The following is a 17,835-nucleotide window of genomic DNA, read 5'->3' on the forward strand; positions in this document are numbered from 1 at the left end:
TATATATATATATATATATATATATATATATATATATATATATATATATATATATATATATTTGTCTAGTGAAATACATATTTAGTTTTACATTTAGTCACTTAGCAGACGCTTTTATCCTAATCCGACTAATAAATGATGATAATGATGACTAATATATATATCATCATTTGTCATCATTTATTAGTCGGATTAGGATAAAAGCGTCTGCTAAGTGACTAAATGTAAAACTAAATATGTATTTCACTAGACAAATAAACACATACTGGAACTAATTTAAATACTGAAAACATACATTAAAAAAATATAATAATTTTCCGTTTTGAAATTCACTGAACGGAGCCGTCCGAACGAACCGATTCGCTCAAATGACTCAGACTCCTCTGGGTTTTTATGAATGGAGAGGAGGAGCGTCGTATGCAGTTCTCTATTGTGGGCAGCAGAGGGAGCGTCATCTTTTATCTTTTGCTGCTGCTGCTCTTCAGGAGCCGTCTAATCTTCAATCGCCTTCTCGCGTTAAAGCATCGAGAAGCTCCCGGATGAAGCGGAGTCGATCGTTTGATGTAATATCACACCTCCAAACAAACGAACCGGCCTTCGACGGGTTTCAACGGAACACCGTGATGAATTTCTCCCTTCGTCACACAGGCGGGCGGACGTAAGCTCCGCTGGAGCACTATTAGTATATGTGTGCAAAACAAATATATATAGTTATATATATATATGTATGTGTAGATCCAACCGAACCAGGACCTGATCATGAACGCGCCGTGCTGAAGTGGCGGGCCTCTCGAGCGGAAAACGGCGCGAGTGTCGCGCTGCTGCTGTTAGCCTGAACGCTGCTAACGGGCCTAAAAAAGCCCGGTCTGATCTCTACAGTCCGATCTAAACAGCTGTGTGAGCGCTAAGAAGAGCCCCCAGCGGGACAGCAGAGGATGGCCAGCCGCCTGAGCGCCGAGGAGGAGCAGGTATGAAACACCGTCACAGTCCGGTTAACGCGGATTCTCTGTTCCAGCGGTTCTGTTGCTAAGCAACACCGGGACACTGTCCGGTTGATTAGAACACCCTTACAGCGGTTTACCGTGATTATCTTAGTTCAGACAAAAATACCTAGTTATCAAGTTATGGGACGGTTTTTATTTAATTAAATACAGTTCGACAAAAAGAGGAAATAAATATAGGAAAAACATCAGGTAAAAAGAGTAACCCTTGAAAATGAATACTTATTAGATTTACCAAAAGGTAAACATAACTTTTTTTTTTTACTATTTTTTAATAAATAATAAAAAAACATATTATAAACAATATTGTAACTTTAACATTATAAAAACATTTGAATGAGTGCTTTCAAGTGATTTAATCGCATCCAAAATACAAGTTTTTGTTTACAAAATATATACATTTGTATACATTTGTAAATAACCTCAGAGCGTAGTTGAGAAACTGACACAACAAAATGTTGTTTTGCATCTATGAAGCTGCTTTTAACCAGGAAATAATCATAATAGAAATGTGTACACACATGCCACACATCAAGGCAGGCATGTTCATAACACCGAATGAGAAACAGAGGTCAAATCTCATCGGTTGACCAGTATTTCCCAAAACTCAAAACTGATGCGGGGCAAGCTTACCCACAACATAAGGGTTAAACATGCAAGAAGTTTTTTATTTTGTTTCAGTATCAGAATTCTTTCAGCTTTAAAGGATTAGTTCATCTACAAATGCAAATGTTCATCATAGACCCACCCCAGCGTTGTTCCATTAATATTTCCTTTCGACTGCATTATATGGGGACTAGAGCTTTCAAGTTTTAAAATAAATGCAAAAGCACCGTAAAAGCAGTTTGGACAACTTGTGTGCTTTATTTCCAAATATTCTTAAGTCATGCATTATCTGCTTTGAGGCAAACAGAGTAAATATAAGTAATTGTTCTTCAGATAATCAGACAGGATAATTGAATCGGTGAGTTGAACTTGAGAATCAAACCGTCCGAGTCATGAATGAATCATTTAGATTTTTGTGAACTATTTGCTATAAGTGGATTTTGTGGTTTTTATCATGTTTATGTATACCGACTCCTAACATACAAAACTATTCCTCATTTTTTTAAACCAAGGAAATATTGTTTTAATTGATAATTTCTTTCGTCTATCCTCTATCCTCTGTCCTCAATATCACTTTCCATTCCTAATGTCCCTTTGACTAACAAAAGCCACTTCCTTAATGATGTCATCCTCCAGGAAGTGACATCATTTATAATGAGAAAACAGCAGCATAACGTATAATGAGTATTATTATCGAAAGATTGAATAACATCTCTGGTGTTGTTTAGTATTCAATTATCTTTTCTCAGTAACGAATACAATTACAGAAATTGGTTAATGTCAGATTACTGTGTGTGTGTGTGTGTGTGTGTGTGTGTGTGTATATATATATATATATATATATATACATATATATATATATATATATTAGTGCTGTCAATCGATTAAAAAAAATTAACTAATTAATCGCACAATTTTTTAAAATTAATCGCGATTAATCGCAATTAAAAGACTGAAACTTTTTGGATATGTAAATGTAAAATGTAAATAATTAATGTAAACTCAAGACAAAGAAACTATTTAAATTCAAAATATGATTGTTTATTGGAATTTTTGTTTAACTTGTAACACAGATTTTCTCATGTAAACAACATACCTGCAATAAACCATCAATATCCTCCAAATTAACTGTTGGCTTGAAAGCCATATTTATTACAGAAATAAAAACACAGGCATGTAAGTACCATTTGAATTTCAAAACAATCAATGCCAATAAAAAACAAAAATGATTTCCATGTTGAATTCTAAGTGGACTGCAAAAAAATTCCAAAGTATAGTCATTGCCAGTGCTTTAAGTGGGCCGGTATGCACTCAGTATCAAATATAGCTCTTGAGCGTACCGCCACCTCTCCGTGCGCCCAGAACGTGCTTTTAGCGTGCCGGTACGCTCATTTGGACATCTGTTTTAATAGAGGTTTTAATCTTTTACCTGCACTGCCGATTTTCACGGCGCCCTTCACAATGCAAGCTTCCTAATTCATCCCACCCATAGCAGAAACTACATTACCCATTCACCCTTAAGTTATACAAGTGAATAGCGCATGTGTCGCTTTTCCCACTGTTAAGTGTCAACAACTCAACGTGGCTGGAGAAGGTGTGTGAAACTCGTTGTGAGTTATACTAAAGCAAAATCTTGAGTATTTATTGTCTGATAAACATTAAAAACTGTCTGCGGAGGTTGAGTCGTCCTGCAGCCCCCGCTGGCTGTTCATTGGCTGCAGCATCTTTTTTCTAAGTTCTAAAAAAATACCGTAGACGGCAAGGCACAAATTTAGATATTCATTTATCGAATTAATCTATAGCCTATGCACAAAGACAATATGATCTTTTTGTCCCCTTTTTGTTTTAAAGCTTGATGAAGAGAGAGAGCGCAAGTTGCTGCAGCTGAGGAGGACAGTGATGCACGCGTACAGGAGTGATTGACAGTTCGCGGCACTGTGTACAAAAAATACTCCGCTACACAATTATTTCGTTATTTTTGTTTAAGCTTATTAACGTTAGCTAGGTCTGATTTACGCACTGTTACAGTCATTGTTTTTTTTTTTTAAACAATGACATTTGAGTTCATGATTTTAATGTTGCTGTTCCTTGTGGCAGACTAAATGAAGAGTAATGTTTCTTGTGGCAGACTGAAGAGTAATCCGGCAGAGTTTTATACTGAAACTTTCCGTCTAAAAGTCCTTCCTTGGTCTTATCCATATTTCTTTGCACGTTGAACACACATAGGCCACAACTGGAAATAAAAAAAACTGCAACCGCGTTAATTGCGTTATTTTTTTTTAACGCGTTAAATATTTCAAATTAATCGAATGCGTTAACGCGCTAATTTTGACAGCACTAATATATATATATATATATATATATATATATATATATATATATATATATATATATATATATATATATATATACTTTTTTTTTTTAAAGCTCTCTTTTTCTAGGTTTAGCCTTATTTACTTTTTATATTTTTGTACTTTTCTTTAATATACTTTTTATTACCCTTTATGCACATTGTTTTTTCATTTACTTATTTTAGCTATTTTATTTTTTTAAATAAGTTAAATGCACAAAAATGTAAAGGACTGACCCAAATTATTACTTACATTTCAATCTGCTCCTCACATGAAGCTCTGTCACTTCAGAAAACTTTCAGTAGTTTTTTTTTAATTGTATAAAAAATTAGGTGAAACCCTGATCAAGATGATTTGTTTCCTAAAATATGAATCTTTTGTTTTACTTAAATGAAAGTCAGATGTGTTTGGGATAACATTAGAGTGAGTGGATAATGACAGCATTTACATTTTTGGATGAAATATTCCTTGAATCTGAACATGAAACACTCAAAAACACCTTTAATATTTAATCGCATACATGCGTGCACACTTTTCTAATGTGTGTTTATGAAGCCGGACTGTGGGAGAGCAGTTTTGTACTAAACACAGATTAAAACAGGAAATGGTCATTATATAAGTCTGCTTTTTATTTATAGGTCACTTTCAGTAGGAAGTCGTGCAAATGTTTTTCAGATCTTTGAATAGTTTTGTTTGTACTAAAATGTCATGAATGACCCGTAAAGCCTCAACAACCTGTTTTAATCAGCAGGGAAAGTGTGCATCTGTTGATTTCTTTAACAAGGGCTCTCTGTCTCCTCCATCCCGCGGTGGAATCTCATTTAAATAAAGCCCCAGTCATCTGTCCATGCATCCGCCAGTCAGTGTCTTATCAGCAGTCTCTGCCTTTGCAAATGCACAGGAATCACGGCTGAGTGAGTGAATGAGACTCTGGGGTCCTGTCTCTGAGGCAGCGGGGGGACGTGGGCTTATGGAGGCTGCTGGATCCTGCTGGACGAATGTGAGAGAGAAATTAGACGTCAGACTGGCTGTGTCCGGTGCTCCGAGGCCCTGAGGGACATGAGCTGCTAAAAGCACTTATAGAAACTCACATGGGGAATGTAGAAGCAGAGAGAAAGAAGAGACCAGGGTCCAGTTCATGACGTGTTTTTCTTCCTGTTCAGAGCTGACTGATGCCAAAGTAGAGAGGCGTGATGATGCTACATAGTCTGGGCAAGGGCAACCATGGGCTTACATTAGTAAAAGTGTAGTAGAAAAAATATTTTTTGGCAAGTTGATTGGCATTTGTGTAACTACACTTTTACCACAAATACCATGGTTAAACTATGGTTAGTAAAGCAAAACTATGGAAAAAAATATATTAAAAAAAAGTGTAATTTTTTGTATTATTATTATCTAAAACTGCCCAGAATTATTATAATAGTAATAATAATGATTCTAAAACATTATATATATATATATATATATATATATATATATATATATATATATATATATATATATATATATATATATATATATATATATACATACATACATACAGTTGGGAACGAAAGTTTGGGCACCCCTTGCAGAATCTGTGAAAATATGAGTAATTTTCAAAAAATAAGAGAGATCATACTAAATGCATGTTATTTTTTATTTAGTACTGTCCTGAGTAAGATATTGTACATAAAAGATATTAAAATTTAGTACACAGGACAAAAACATTGCTGAAATTATTAAAATAACCCCACTCAAAAGTTTGGGAACCCTTGGTTCTTAGTACTGTGTTCTGTTACCTGATGATCCTCGACTGTCTTTCTGTTTTGTGATGGTTGTGCATGAGTCCCTTGTTTGTTCTGAACAGTTAAACTGAGCAGCGTTCTTCAGAAAAATCTTTAAGGTCCTGCAGATTCTTCAGTTTTCAAATATCTTTGAATATTTGAACCCTTTCAAGCAGTGACTGTATGATTTTGAGATGCATCTTTTCAGACTGAGGACATTTGAGGGACTCAAACACAACTATTTAAAAAGATTCAAACATTCACTGATGCTCCAGAAGGAAACAAGATGCATTAAGAGCTGGGGGGTGAAAACTTTTGGAATTTGAAGATCAAGGTAAATTGTACTTAATTTGTGTACCGGGAAACATACAAGTATCTTCTGTTGCTTACGAAGGGCAGAACTAAATGGAAAAATATTATATTTCAACAAAATAAGAAAAATTTGGCCAATAAATGGAATTATATACATAACAAAAAAGTGTGAAACAACTGAAAATATGTGATATTGTAGGTTCTTCAAAGTAGCCACCTTTTGCTTTGATTACTGCTTTGCACACTCTTGGCATTCTCTTGATGAGCTTCAAGAGGTAGTCACCTGAAATGGTCTTCCAACAGTCTTGAAGGAGTTCCCCGAGAGATCCCTTTTGCCATCAATCTGCGGTCCAGCTCACCCCTAAACCATCTGGATTGGGTTCAGTGGTGACTGTGGAGGCCAGGTCATCTGGCGCAGCACCCCATCACTCTCCTTCTTGGTCAAATAGCCCTAAATAAATATATAAATATAAACAAGATCTATGTGTGTGTGTGTGTGTGTGTGTGTGTGTATACATACATACAATTACCTCAATCCTCTTAAGGTGCAAAGCTGAGAGTCAATGAGATGTTATGGGGAAGACCTCATTTGTGTAGTGCATGCTGTGAAACCACATAACTCACAGGATGGAGGATTTATGTTTAGAAGCGCAGGCAGCTTCATTTTTCAGAACGAATCAAGACCATTTAATATGCATGATGTTCAGAGTTCACTGGCAGGCCATGAGCAGGAACTTTGTGGAGATTAAACCGCGGCCAGTGAAACAGCTCCGTTCATGGAGGCCTGTCTGTCTGTCTGGATCCTTTTAAGGAGACAGTGTTGTGCAAGTGGGTGGACAGGATCCTCTGGAGAGAGATTTAGCTTATTTATTTATTTATTTGTATCATATTTGGCTATTAGGTCAAAAGAACAGGGACGGTTTATTTTCACCGATTTCTGAAGAATAGTTTCAGATGTCTGTATAGCTGATGGCATTAGTCCAGTATCTTGAGTAAATGTCCTGCTATACTGAGCCGGGCACATGTAGTGCACAACCAGCCTGACCTCCCTTGGCTTCTCCGAAAAAGTTGAGAAAGGTTTAACCAATAGGAGTGAAGACATTGGAGCCATGGGATGCGTTTCCTTCGAGTCGGGAGGAGGCATAGTTTCCCAGAATGCATTGAAAACATATGAAAATCAGTTCTGAGACGACCTGAAGTTGCTGTCAGGTGATTTGCATCAGCATCTCTCCTATAGAGAGTTCAGTTAATGTGGTTTAGCTTGATTTCGTCACTGTGCAAAGCCTGAAGTAAAAGCCTGTTGGTTCCCCATCTGGATCTTCTGAGCTTTCCAGATCCAAACATCAATCTGTTTTTTCCACATCTCCTGCCTCGCTCTCTTATGGTCTTGTTTGTATGCGAGTGTTTATAGTTTTCAGGAAATGACTGAGAACATAGTGTTTTGACTGTAAATCTTTTGTAAATCCCGGACGTAAACCTACTTGAAGCCCCCCGACGGACCCACTAGTGCAGGTCTCTGCGGCACAGACTGTGGCACTGCACAAAATGTGTTCAGTTAGTGACAGCTGGGGTTTCGCATGTGGGACCAGAATGTACCACAGTAATGAAAACATTACATTTATCTCGTTCTTCCTCAGGCCACCAAGCAGTTTTTAGAGGAAATCAACAAATGGACGTCCCAGCACGGCGTCTCGCCATTGTCCTGGGACGTGGCTGTGAAGTTTCTGATGGCCCGCAAGTTTGATGTTCTGCGAGCGGTCGAGCTTTTTCACAGCTACAGGGTGAGTGTGTAAACTTTAATACTTAGATTTTAAAAACAGAACTGCTGAGAGAAAAATAAAAACATGAGGAGAGAAATATCTATTCCCTTCTTGGACTGGGAAAAAAGCATTAGTAAATAAACTAATTATAAAAACTTATTATTTATAAAAACCTAAGGACAGAAATATCCTTAAAAACAAATATCCTAGGGGCAAATAAATGAATAAGGTTTGTTCTTGGTGGGTTTAAGTTTCAGGTACCATTTTTAATTGAATTATTTTTTTTAGTGGCTTTAGAAGTCATTGTATTGTTTGTTTTATTTAGAAAATACTGAATATAAGCCTATAACTTGCCTACTATTATAAAATATTTAATTTATAATTAATGACACTGAATTAAAGTCTTTTTTTAGGGTTAATTTTATACCAATTAGGTTTATTTAAAAGCAATGTAAGTTTACAGGAACAGAGACCTTTTTTCTATATTTATATATAATAATAAGTGCAACTGAGCTACAAATGAGCAGGTTTTGTTTCAGATGTTAATTCAGAATTAAATTAGTATCTGAATCTGGTTTGAGCAGGGACTGCTGTTGTTTGTCTGTGTGTCTGGGTTGAGCTGTTGTTAATTCACTCAGTAAAGATCTGCGTGACGTCTGGCTCTGTGTGCAGCAGATTTAACCTCTGTATAATATAAATATTTAGCAGACCAGTGATTAATAAAGGCTATATAATTAATTTAATTAGTTAATCATGATCCTGAAATAAACCCCTTCATAAAACGTGTAGATAAATATGAAACATAATAAATATATCTCTGTTTCTCTTACAGGAGACGCGTCTGAGGGAGGGCATTGTCAAACTGCAGCCTCACGAGGAGCCGTTACGGTCGGAGCTGTTGAGCGGGAAGTTCACAGTGTTGGTAAGTTGATATCACATCAGGACCGTATCTTCAGAAAGGCTGTTTATCTTAAAATCTGGGAAATGAGCTCACAGGTCCACTCCGATAATTACAGCTGCAGAGTCACTAATCCAAGTTCCACTTCAACTTTCAGCCGGTTATTATAACCAGGTCAAGACAGAGTCTGCAAAATTCATTCTTCAAATATTTTAGCCTGCCTCGCCTTGTGCTGGTACCCTATTGGTCAGACGAGTGTACATTCTGGCATCTGATTGGACGCTGGGAAGGCAGGACCCCTTAGGTTCATCTGATACTTCATCGATCCTCCTCCTCTTCTTATGTCCTCTCATCACATCCTGCCATCTGTATTTATAACCCAGAGAGATGCTCATGAGTCATCAGATTATTAGAATATGTTATTGACATAAATATTTAATAAATGCTAAAGCTGTGTGTTTGCACATACGGAAGTGGGTCAGCTGAAAGCGATCAAACCAGATTTAGTGTCTTACTGAATGGCAGAGATAAATCGAATGTTTCTTTGCTGATCAGAGGTGTTGGAGTGAGTCATCCTTCACAGCTCAGTGGGACCCGCTCTGTTCTGCCCCCGTGTGTACACAATTAAAACTGCTACCCACAGGTGTCCTGCGCTTATTTTGTTCCAGAGTGTCCTGATTTTATTTGATTTAAGAAAATACACAAAGTTGGATTAGAAATTTAAACCCACTGTATTATTTCTTTGGAAGATTTTACTACTGTATGCTAACTTTTTTTTTTTTTTTTATTACTGTTTTTTTATTATTCATTTATTATTTTTACAATTTATTTTATCATTATATTTTTCTTTTAATACCACTGTATTTATTTGGAAGAACCTATGTTTGGATATTAAATAATTTCTTATTTTTTCATTCATTTTGTTCATTTGTTTTGTTGTATTTGATTTATAAATTTTAGTAGTATAGTTTTTATGTTAATTAAAAAAAAAAAACAATAAAAAAATAAAATAAAACTGATTAGTTAAAATGTAAAACTACCATATTTATTTGATGGAGCATTTTACTGTATGTTTGGATATTCATTAATTTATTTAGTTTTTCATTAATTTATTCATGCATTCATTTTATTCTTATGTTTTTAATTGAATTCTGAATTTTTCCAAAAAAAAAAATTACAACTATGGTATTTATTTCTGACTTGCTTATGAATTGAATGCCAGTCTGAATTCATGAATATAAGCTTGCAGTCAAGTGTGGTTTTGTGACAGCAATTTTGTGAAGCATTTATTATTGCATATTGCATCCTGTTTCAATATTTAATATGCAGTACAAAATAGTAAGTACACTAGTATTCTAAAGAGCTGAGACGACTAAACATGAATGTAAACTTTAAAAAAGGAGATTTTCGAGATGCTTTACACTGTGTTCTGGTATCAGGGTGTCCGGGACCCATCTGGTGCATCCATCGCCCTCTACACGGCTAAACTGCACCATCCCAGCAAAACAGGAAACCACGTGGTTCTTCAGGCCCTGTTCTACCTACTAGACCGAGCTGTGGAGAGGTAACCAATATACACTAGCTTTCAAAAGACAGGGCTCGTTTGTATTTTACTTTTTAACTTTTTATTCAGCAGAGACCTCAACTGTTTTAAACTGATGATAATCAGAAATGTTTCTTGAGCAGCAAATCAGCATATCAGAATGATTTCTGAAGATCATGTGACATTGAAGACTGGAGTAATGATGCTGAAAATTCAGCTTTACATCACAGGAATGAATTATATTGTAAATAAATGATAAAATAGAAAACTGTTATTTTAAATGGTAATAAAATGTATTTTTTTACTGTATCTTTGATCAAATAAATGCAGCCTTGGTGAACATAAGAGACTTCTTTCAAAAACATAACATTTTTTAATTATTTAAAACCTTTAGACCATTGTGTGAAACCAAAGATTTTGACTTCAGAAAATGGCTCATTATCATGAGTTGCAACGTTATAATTTTTTCTTTCTTTCCTGTAGTTTTGAGACTCAGAGAAATGGACTGGTCTTCATTTATGACATGGCTGGATCTAACTACACAAACTTTGAACTGGACCTCAGCAAAAAGATCCTCAATTTGCTCAAGGTGAGATTTGTGATTCATCTATGTGCGGTTTTCCTGGGTCTGAAAGTTGGTGGGTTTTTCTGGGGTTTAGATTTCGAAGTAAATCAGAAAAATGTGTCCAAACATTTGCTTGTTGGTTGCAGGGTGCGTTCCCAGCACGGCTGAAGAAAGTGCTTATCGTCGGAGCTCCTGTGTGGTTCAGGGTCCCGTATAACCTCCTGAGTCTGTTACTGAAGGAGAAGCTCAGAGAAAGGGTTTGTATTCACACATATATGGCAATAGCTGATTTAAATCAAAACCTGTGGAGGTTGGCCCTGATAAACCATCTTGGTTAGCTAGGTTAGATCTGGTAACACATGTTGGCAAACTTGTCCACCTTAAGCTGACCTGATTGTCTCTGGACTATGTGCTTAACTCATTTTCTTATAATTTGTTGCCACATTAGCTGTTTCCATCCAACTATTTGTATGTGCATTTTAGATTATCGCATTAAAAAATGCTGGATGAAAACGCCAAGATGTGCATAAATTCTAAAAATTCACATAAAAAACTAATGCGTGCAATTGAGTAAGATATCTTTTTATCTGATAAGAAAAAATGTGCATAAACTACGATGGAAACACTTTACCAAATACATTTCTTAATTCGCATTAAAACGTGACTTTGTGATGGGACTGAATCAAACTGGACCAACCAGTCTCATTGCACAGCATCTGAAATGCTAGTTTTGTTGTTCTAAAATGCATGAGCCAAGTCTCGTCAAAGTGCTTTGTTATAATTCTTATTCTAACTTATTATAATGTTATAGACTCCCAGAACTGCGTTCCCAAACCGAAGGCTCCAGAAATAAGATCACATGACCGTGTTTTGTCTGCATTCTGAAGCTCGTAATTTATTGTATACATACAAACAATTATTATATACAGTGCCTTCTCGAATTAAAATTTTCTTCATGATTTTTAGCACAAGTTAATTAGGAAGTGACGATTTCTTCAACTCACTGGATGGAAACAGTGCTAATAGGGCTGTCAAAAAAAAACATTTCTGAATATTTGTTGAATTAAAAATAAAAATCACATTTTATTTTACTTTTACGCATTCAGCAGATGCTTTTATCCAAAAGGACTTACAGTGCATTTAGGCTATATATCCTTTTTTGTTTTTTTTTAGCTAATGCAATGCTCTACCACTGAGCCACAGGAACACAACATTTCAAAATTAAACGATTATTTGGAAAAAAAATATTTTAGTTTTTTAGGCACTTTTTTAATACACTCACGTCTCGCACAAGAGAGTGGCATGTTTAGAAAGCCATGTAAAATTAATATAAGTTACATTTTTAACAAAACATGTTTTTCCCCATCCCAAAAGTATTCTGTGATTAGTTCTCGGTCCTTTGTATTAAACTATACATACACACATGATGCGGTTTTGTTTCAAATCGTTTAAGCTACTTAATTAATTATATATGGTTTTATAGTAATTTTTTAAACATTATGCAATTTTTTTTTAAAGATAGTCATGTTATTTTATTGCTTTGCATAAAAGTGCATTAGTAATATCTTCGCGCCCTCTTTTGGCCTCAGGAGAGACGCAAATAACTTTTTTCCCCCAACTGAAATTGTCTGTTAAATACGAATATAATTTGAATAGTAATAATATTAAAGTCCAAAATGTGAATTTAGTTTTTCAGCCATTTTGTCAGTGCTAGTGTGTAAGTAGCACATTGTTTTATGCGATATTTCAGTTTTACGCAGTTAAATTTGCATCTTTGGTTGGAAACACAGCTACTGTCAGTTCATTATTTTTTAAACAACCTGTTCTCAGGTTCAAATGGTGAAGATGCCCGACCTGCGACAGCATCTGCCCAGAGACTGTTTACCTGAGCACCTGGGTGGCTGTTTACCTCTGGACGTGCACAGCTGGAACCTGCAGCTGCTGTCCGAGCAGAACGGACGTGTGGACCCTGTGGACGAGCTGGTGGGGATTCCTCTGGAGAACATGTCCATACACGTCCCAGGACCTGAGGCCATGGGTCTGGCTGAGCTCATGGCCCACCTGAACCGAGCCCAGCGCAGCGGGATCTACCTCGAGTACGAGGAGCTTCGCAGAGAGCAGCCACCTGGAACCTTCACCTGTGCTTTGTGAGTGTGGACTTCAACATGTGAGGTACTTTAGAATAAAAGAGCTTGATTTCATGTCGTCTTTGAACTCCTGCAGGGCTGTTCACAACCAGGAGCGGAACCGTTACGGCGATGTGCTGTGTCTCGATCAGACTCGTGTGCGACTCAAAGCCAGGAGAAACGAGGTTTGTGCTGTCTGATGTTATTCAGCTTTGGCCTTCTTTAGACTGATCAACACTGCCATTCAAAAATTGGGGTTTTTGAAAGATGCTCAACAAGGCTGCATTTATTTCATAAGAAATACAAAACAATAATATTGTGAAATATAATGAAAGTGAAAGTGAAGTGACATTCAGCCAAGTATGGTGACCCATACTCAGAATTTGTGCTCTGCATGTAACCCATCCGAAATGCACACACACAGAGCAGTGAACACACACACACACACACACACACACTGTGAGCACACACCCGGAGCAGTGGGCAGCCATTTATGCTGCGGCGCCCGGGGAGCAGTTGGGGTTCGATGCCTTGCTCAAGGGCACCTAAGTCGTGGTATTGAAGGTGGAGAGAGAACTGTACATGCACTCCCACCACCCACAATTCCGTCCGGCCCGAGACTAGAACCCACAACCCTTCGATTGGGAGTCCAACCCTCTAACCATTAGGCCACGACTTCCCCCGTTACAGTTAAAAAAAATTATGTTTCTATTGTAATATATTATCAAATGTGATTTACTCCTGTGATGCAAAGCTTAATTTGCTGCTCAAGAAACATTTATTATTATTATAATCAATGTTGTGCTCTTTTATATTTCTGTAGACACTATACATTTTTTTTTCATGCTTCTATAATGAACAGAAAGTTCAAAATTACTGCCTATTTTGAATAGAAATTGATTGCAACATAAAAATATTTGTTACTTTAGATCAATATAATGCATCCTTGCTGAATTAAAATATTAATTTCTTTTAAAAAAACACTTGTTTGGACACTGATCATGTTTTGTTTCCACAGAGATCAGACTACATAAATGCCAGCTTCATGGATGGATACAAACAGAAAAATGCATATATTGGGACTCAGGGTAAAAATAATCATCTATTTATATAAACCCGTCATATTTAGGATTATGATTCTTAACCTGCACTGGAACTGATGCGTCTGTTTCTGAACAGGTCCACTGGAGAAAACCTACGGAGATTTCTGGAGAATGGTTTGGGAGCAGAGCGTGCTTGTCATCGTAATGACAACGAGGTGAGAGGTCACCAAGAGTCTAGTTAACAAATATAAAGGAAATGATGTGCAGTCCCCCATAGCCAGATGTTTTACGATCACAAGAATTTCTGGTCCAAATTGCCACTTATTAATCCCAAAATCCATCCACTTAGAAAGGAAGGTTTTCTGACCAACATATATAAAGTGGCCAACCGCTATTTGGTCATCTTGTGTGATGGTTCACATAAATCAGATTTAACCAAAGAGTAGAATATAATGTACAGTTGCACTCATGCTAGCTACTGAACTTTTTTTTTTTTGAGTCAGTGGCACAAACTTTGTTCTCAGAAGTTCTCATTGTAACAGCCTGGGAACATAAATACAACTTTGTTTCTTATTGGGCTGATCAAATGAAGCCTGACTCCTAGAAATATGTAGAAGTCGGCAAATCAGATTTGGGCCCGTGATTAAAAAGCTGTTCTGTAGAACTGATCTGTTCTGAGATCAGATTAGAGCTGCGGCATATGGACGCTGTCACGGTAGATTACGAAGAGATCTGTGTGTGTGCAGGACGGACGAGGGGGGCCGGAGGAAGTGTGGACAATACTGGCCCAAGGAGGAGGGTGGTCAGGAGGTGTACGGGCACATCGCTGTGGTCAATCACAGAGTGGATAAACAAGCACATTACAACCAAACCACACTTGAGCTGCACAACACTGAGGTACCACACATATACCAGTTTTTGTTTTAATGTTTTCAATAAACATGAAGTCACCAATGATGGATTCATACATGATTTATATAATGATTTCAATCTCACCACTTAATGTCGTTGTAGTATTGCTGAGTTATATTACTAGAAAATTATATTTTATATTTCTTAGCATTTTGATGGTATTTTAGCTCTGTCTGTCTATGTGTATACATGTATGTATGCTTAAAACCACTTTTTAGCATAATTTTAACCCAATATTATTTTGTTGCATTGCTGTTTCAAAATATAAAAATACAATAAACATCTAGTTACATAATTTCAAGCTATTATTTCGATTGAGACTGCCAACTCAGAACTTAAATATAACTTCCTTTGCTCTGGCGCTCTGTATATCGGACTTTGAAGAAAAGTAAAATGGATCTTTGTCTGACCTCTTGTCTGTTTTTTTCCCAGACATTCGAACAGAGACAGGTGACTCATTTCCAGTTTCTCAGCTGGCCTGATTACGGGGTCCCGTCCTCCGCGCTGTCTCTGATTGACTTCCTGGGTGCAGTGAAGCACCAGCAGCAGTGGGCGGTCCAGGCGTTCGGCTCACAGTGGAGGGGTCATCCGCTCGGTCCGCCCATGGTGGTCCACTGCAGCGCTGGCATCGGCCGGACCGGTCAGTAATTAAACGCACCACAAAAACAAATCTACATGTTAATGAGCTGCTTTAAAGTTCCAGCCAAAGAGAAACATTCTGTCATTATTTACTTATGTATAAATATAGAAATCCTGGCAAGAACTCATCCCATAAAAATGGCCAGTATGGTCACCCTACATTCACTTTCCTTGGTGTGGACAAAAATGCAATGGAAATCAATGGGAACCAAAACTATTTAGTTAATGAACATTCTCCAAAATATCTTCTTTCATGATGCAAAAAAAAAAAAGGAAGTGATAAAGGTTTGGCAAATGAAAAAAAAAAAAGAAGAAACTTTGAAGAATGTCGGGGATGTTTGGTGACTGAATAGTCTCAAAGAAAACAGTGGAAGTTAATGGGAAAACAAAACAGTTCGGTTTCCAGCAGTCTTCAAAATATCTTCCTCCATGTTAAACTGAATAAAGAAAGTCATACAAGTTTAAAAAAAAAACACTTGGGTTGGCGGGAACTTTCATTTTTGGGTGGACTGTCAATTTAATGGTTTATCAGACTGACTTCTTTTACCCACAGGTACTTTTTGTGCGCTGGATATCTGTCTGTCCCAGCTGCAGGACGTCGGGACTCTTAACATTTGCCAGACAGTTCGACGGATGAGAGAGCAGCGCGCCTTCAGCATCCAAACACCCGAGCAGTACTATTTCTGCCACACCGCCATCCTCGAGCATGCCCAGAGACAGGGGCTGCTTTCAGCCTATCAGTGAGCAGCAGGGCCCACTCGTACCCAATCAGAGACCAAACAGGTCTAATCTGAACCAATCAGGAAGAGGCAAGGCCTGCTCTCATCCAATCAAAACAAGGCTTGGTCTTGATTTATTGGCGACTCTTAGACAGGATAATTCCCAATCGAAATCACTGGTTTTTTGATTAATCTGTCGTTATTAAAAGACGGGCAGAATAAATAGTAACAGTAAATGACTCCGTATGAAGGTGGTGTCTAAATGTCCAGTGATCCTGCTGTAGTGTAGTCTGTGTAATGTAGTGCAGTTTATTCTGTGAATTTTGTCCAAATTGTCAAAATTCATATTTCACATGAAGCTTCAAATCAGCTGCGCACAGATGGGGTTCAGGACAAACCAAACATACAATTTCTAGAATTTAGAGTCATTTGTCATCCTGTAGGTCTTTTTATTCCCTGACACCTCTGACCAACAGTCCATCCGTGTCATTAATTTCCCCAAAAATGTCAATTCTGTCCTTATTTACTCACCCTCATGTCATTTCAAATCCATTTAACTTGCTTTTTTTCCGAATGTCATTCTGCTCTTTTTGTGTCCCACAAAAGAAAGGAAGTCATACATGTTTGAAATGACATGAAGGTGAGTTTTATACTCATGCCTGACCCATGGGATGCAGTCATTGCACACTAGAGATTTTTATGCGTTTGCTGGAATTGAATACAGATTTATTGTCAAAATTCTGCTTGTATTCTGTATCAGGAATGTCTCTGTAGTTTGTTGGCCATTTTTTGCAATTGCATCTGAAGTTAATGGTTTAGTAGAGACAGCCAGGATGAGGAAAAGTCTTCTCACATCAACTGGGTGGATCGGTAAACCTGTATAATGCAACAATTACTCAACTGATATAGTCTTCTTTTTTTAAGTGTGGTGTAAATGTGAGATGGCTACATTGATTCATTTACACTTTTAATAATTTAGTCTGTTAATATTGTACTAAAAACCTGTTTAAAATATCTAAACGCTCCTGTAAAGTGCATTTAGAAATGCTTTTTATTTAGTTGTGGGTTGAAAGAGTCTTTGCTACTGAATTCATATTGAATTTCCTTGTAGTGAAGCATCTGTACACACTCCCAGTGATTCCAGGATCTGCAGCACTGCCTTGATGGCCACACAATGTGACCAGTTGTATTTTTCTATTATACCCACACTTTGTTTTCACTTATTACTCCCAAATATATATATACGTAAATTATATTTTGTTTTATATCCAATTGTCTTTTATTTCTTCTTGCTTCTTATATCAATAGAAAAACTAACCTGTAATGTCAAGCTTGTGATTCTGAATAAGTTCACAGCGGTTCTTTTAGTGAAGTGCTTTGCTCTGCAGTTAAAAGGCCTTATCCTTTCTGTATGTTTGAACTGAGTGAGCCTTTATGTGAAAAGACTGGACAGGTTTTGGCTCTCTTGGTGTCCATCTTGAACACAAAACCAAACTGTTCAAACTGCAATATCATTTGAGCAAAACCAAATCAAAACCTTGATTCAAGTTAATAAAGTTTATTAAATGGGCTAATTATAGTGACTGGGTGTTTT

The 17,835-nt window shown here is 37.0% G+C and overlaps 1 protein-coding gene across 2 annotated transcripts; it reads left to right on the forward strand.

Moving 5' to 3' along the window:
• The first annotated feature begins 420 nt into the window (after positions 1-420).
• LOC113043157 (tyrosine-protein phosphatase non-receptor type 9-like) lies at positions 421-17,818 on the forward strand. Of its 2 annotated transcripts, XM_026202367.1 has the most exons (14): positions 421-658; positions 736-968; positions 7,674-7,817; positions 8,629-8,718; positions 10,134-10,258; positions 10,721-10,826; positions 10,949-11,059; positions 12,633-12,949; positions 13,026-13,113; positions 13,947-14,016; positions 14,108-14,186; positions 14,718-14,868; positions 15,316-15,523; positions 16,076-17,818. In XM_026202367.1, the coding sequence occupies exons 2-14, from the start codon at positions 936-938 to the stop codon at positions 16,264-16,266; spliced, it is 1,713 nt and encodes a 570-aa protein (XP_026058152.1). In that variant the 5' UTR covers positions 421-658; positions 736-935; the 3' UTR covers positions 16,267-17,818. The 2 variants fall into 2 exon arrangements, with proteins under 2 accessions (XP_026058152.1, XP_026058151.1); XM_026202366.1 differs by having other exon boundaries at positions 421-968.
• Positions 17,819-17,835: the final 17 nt, after the last annotated feature.

This window comes from Carassius auratus, chromosome 25 (genome assembly GCF_003368295.1).
Source record: "Carassius auratus strain Wakin chromosome 25, ASM336829v1, whole genome shotgun sequence".
Lineage (NCBI taxonomy): Eukaryota > Metazoa > Chordata > Actinopteri > Cypriniformes > Cyprinidae > Carassius > Carassius auratus.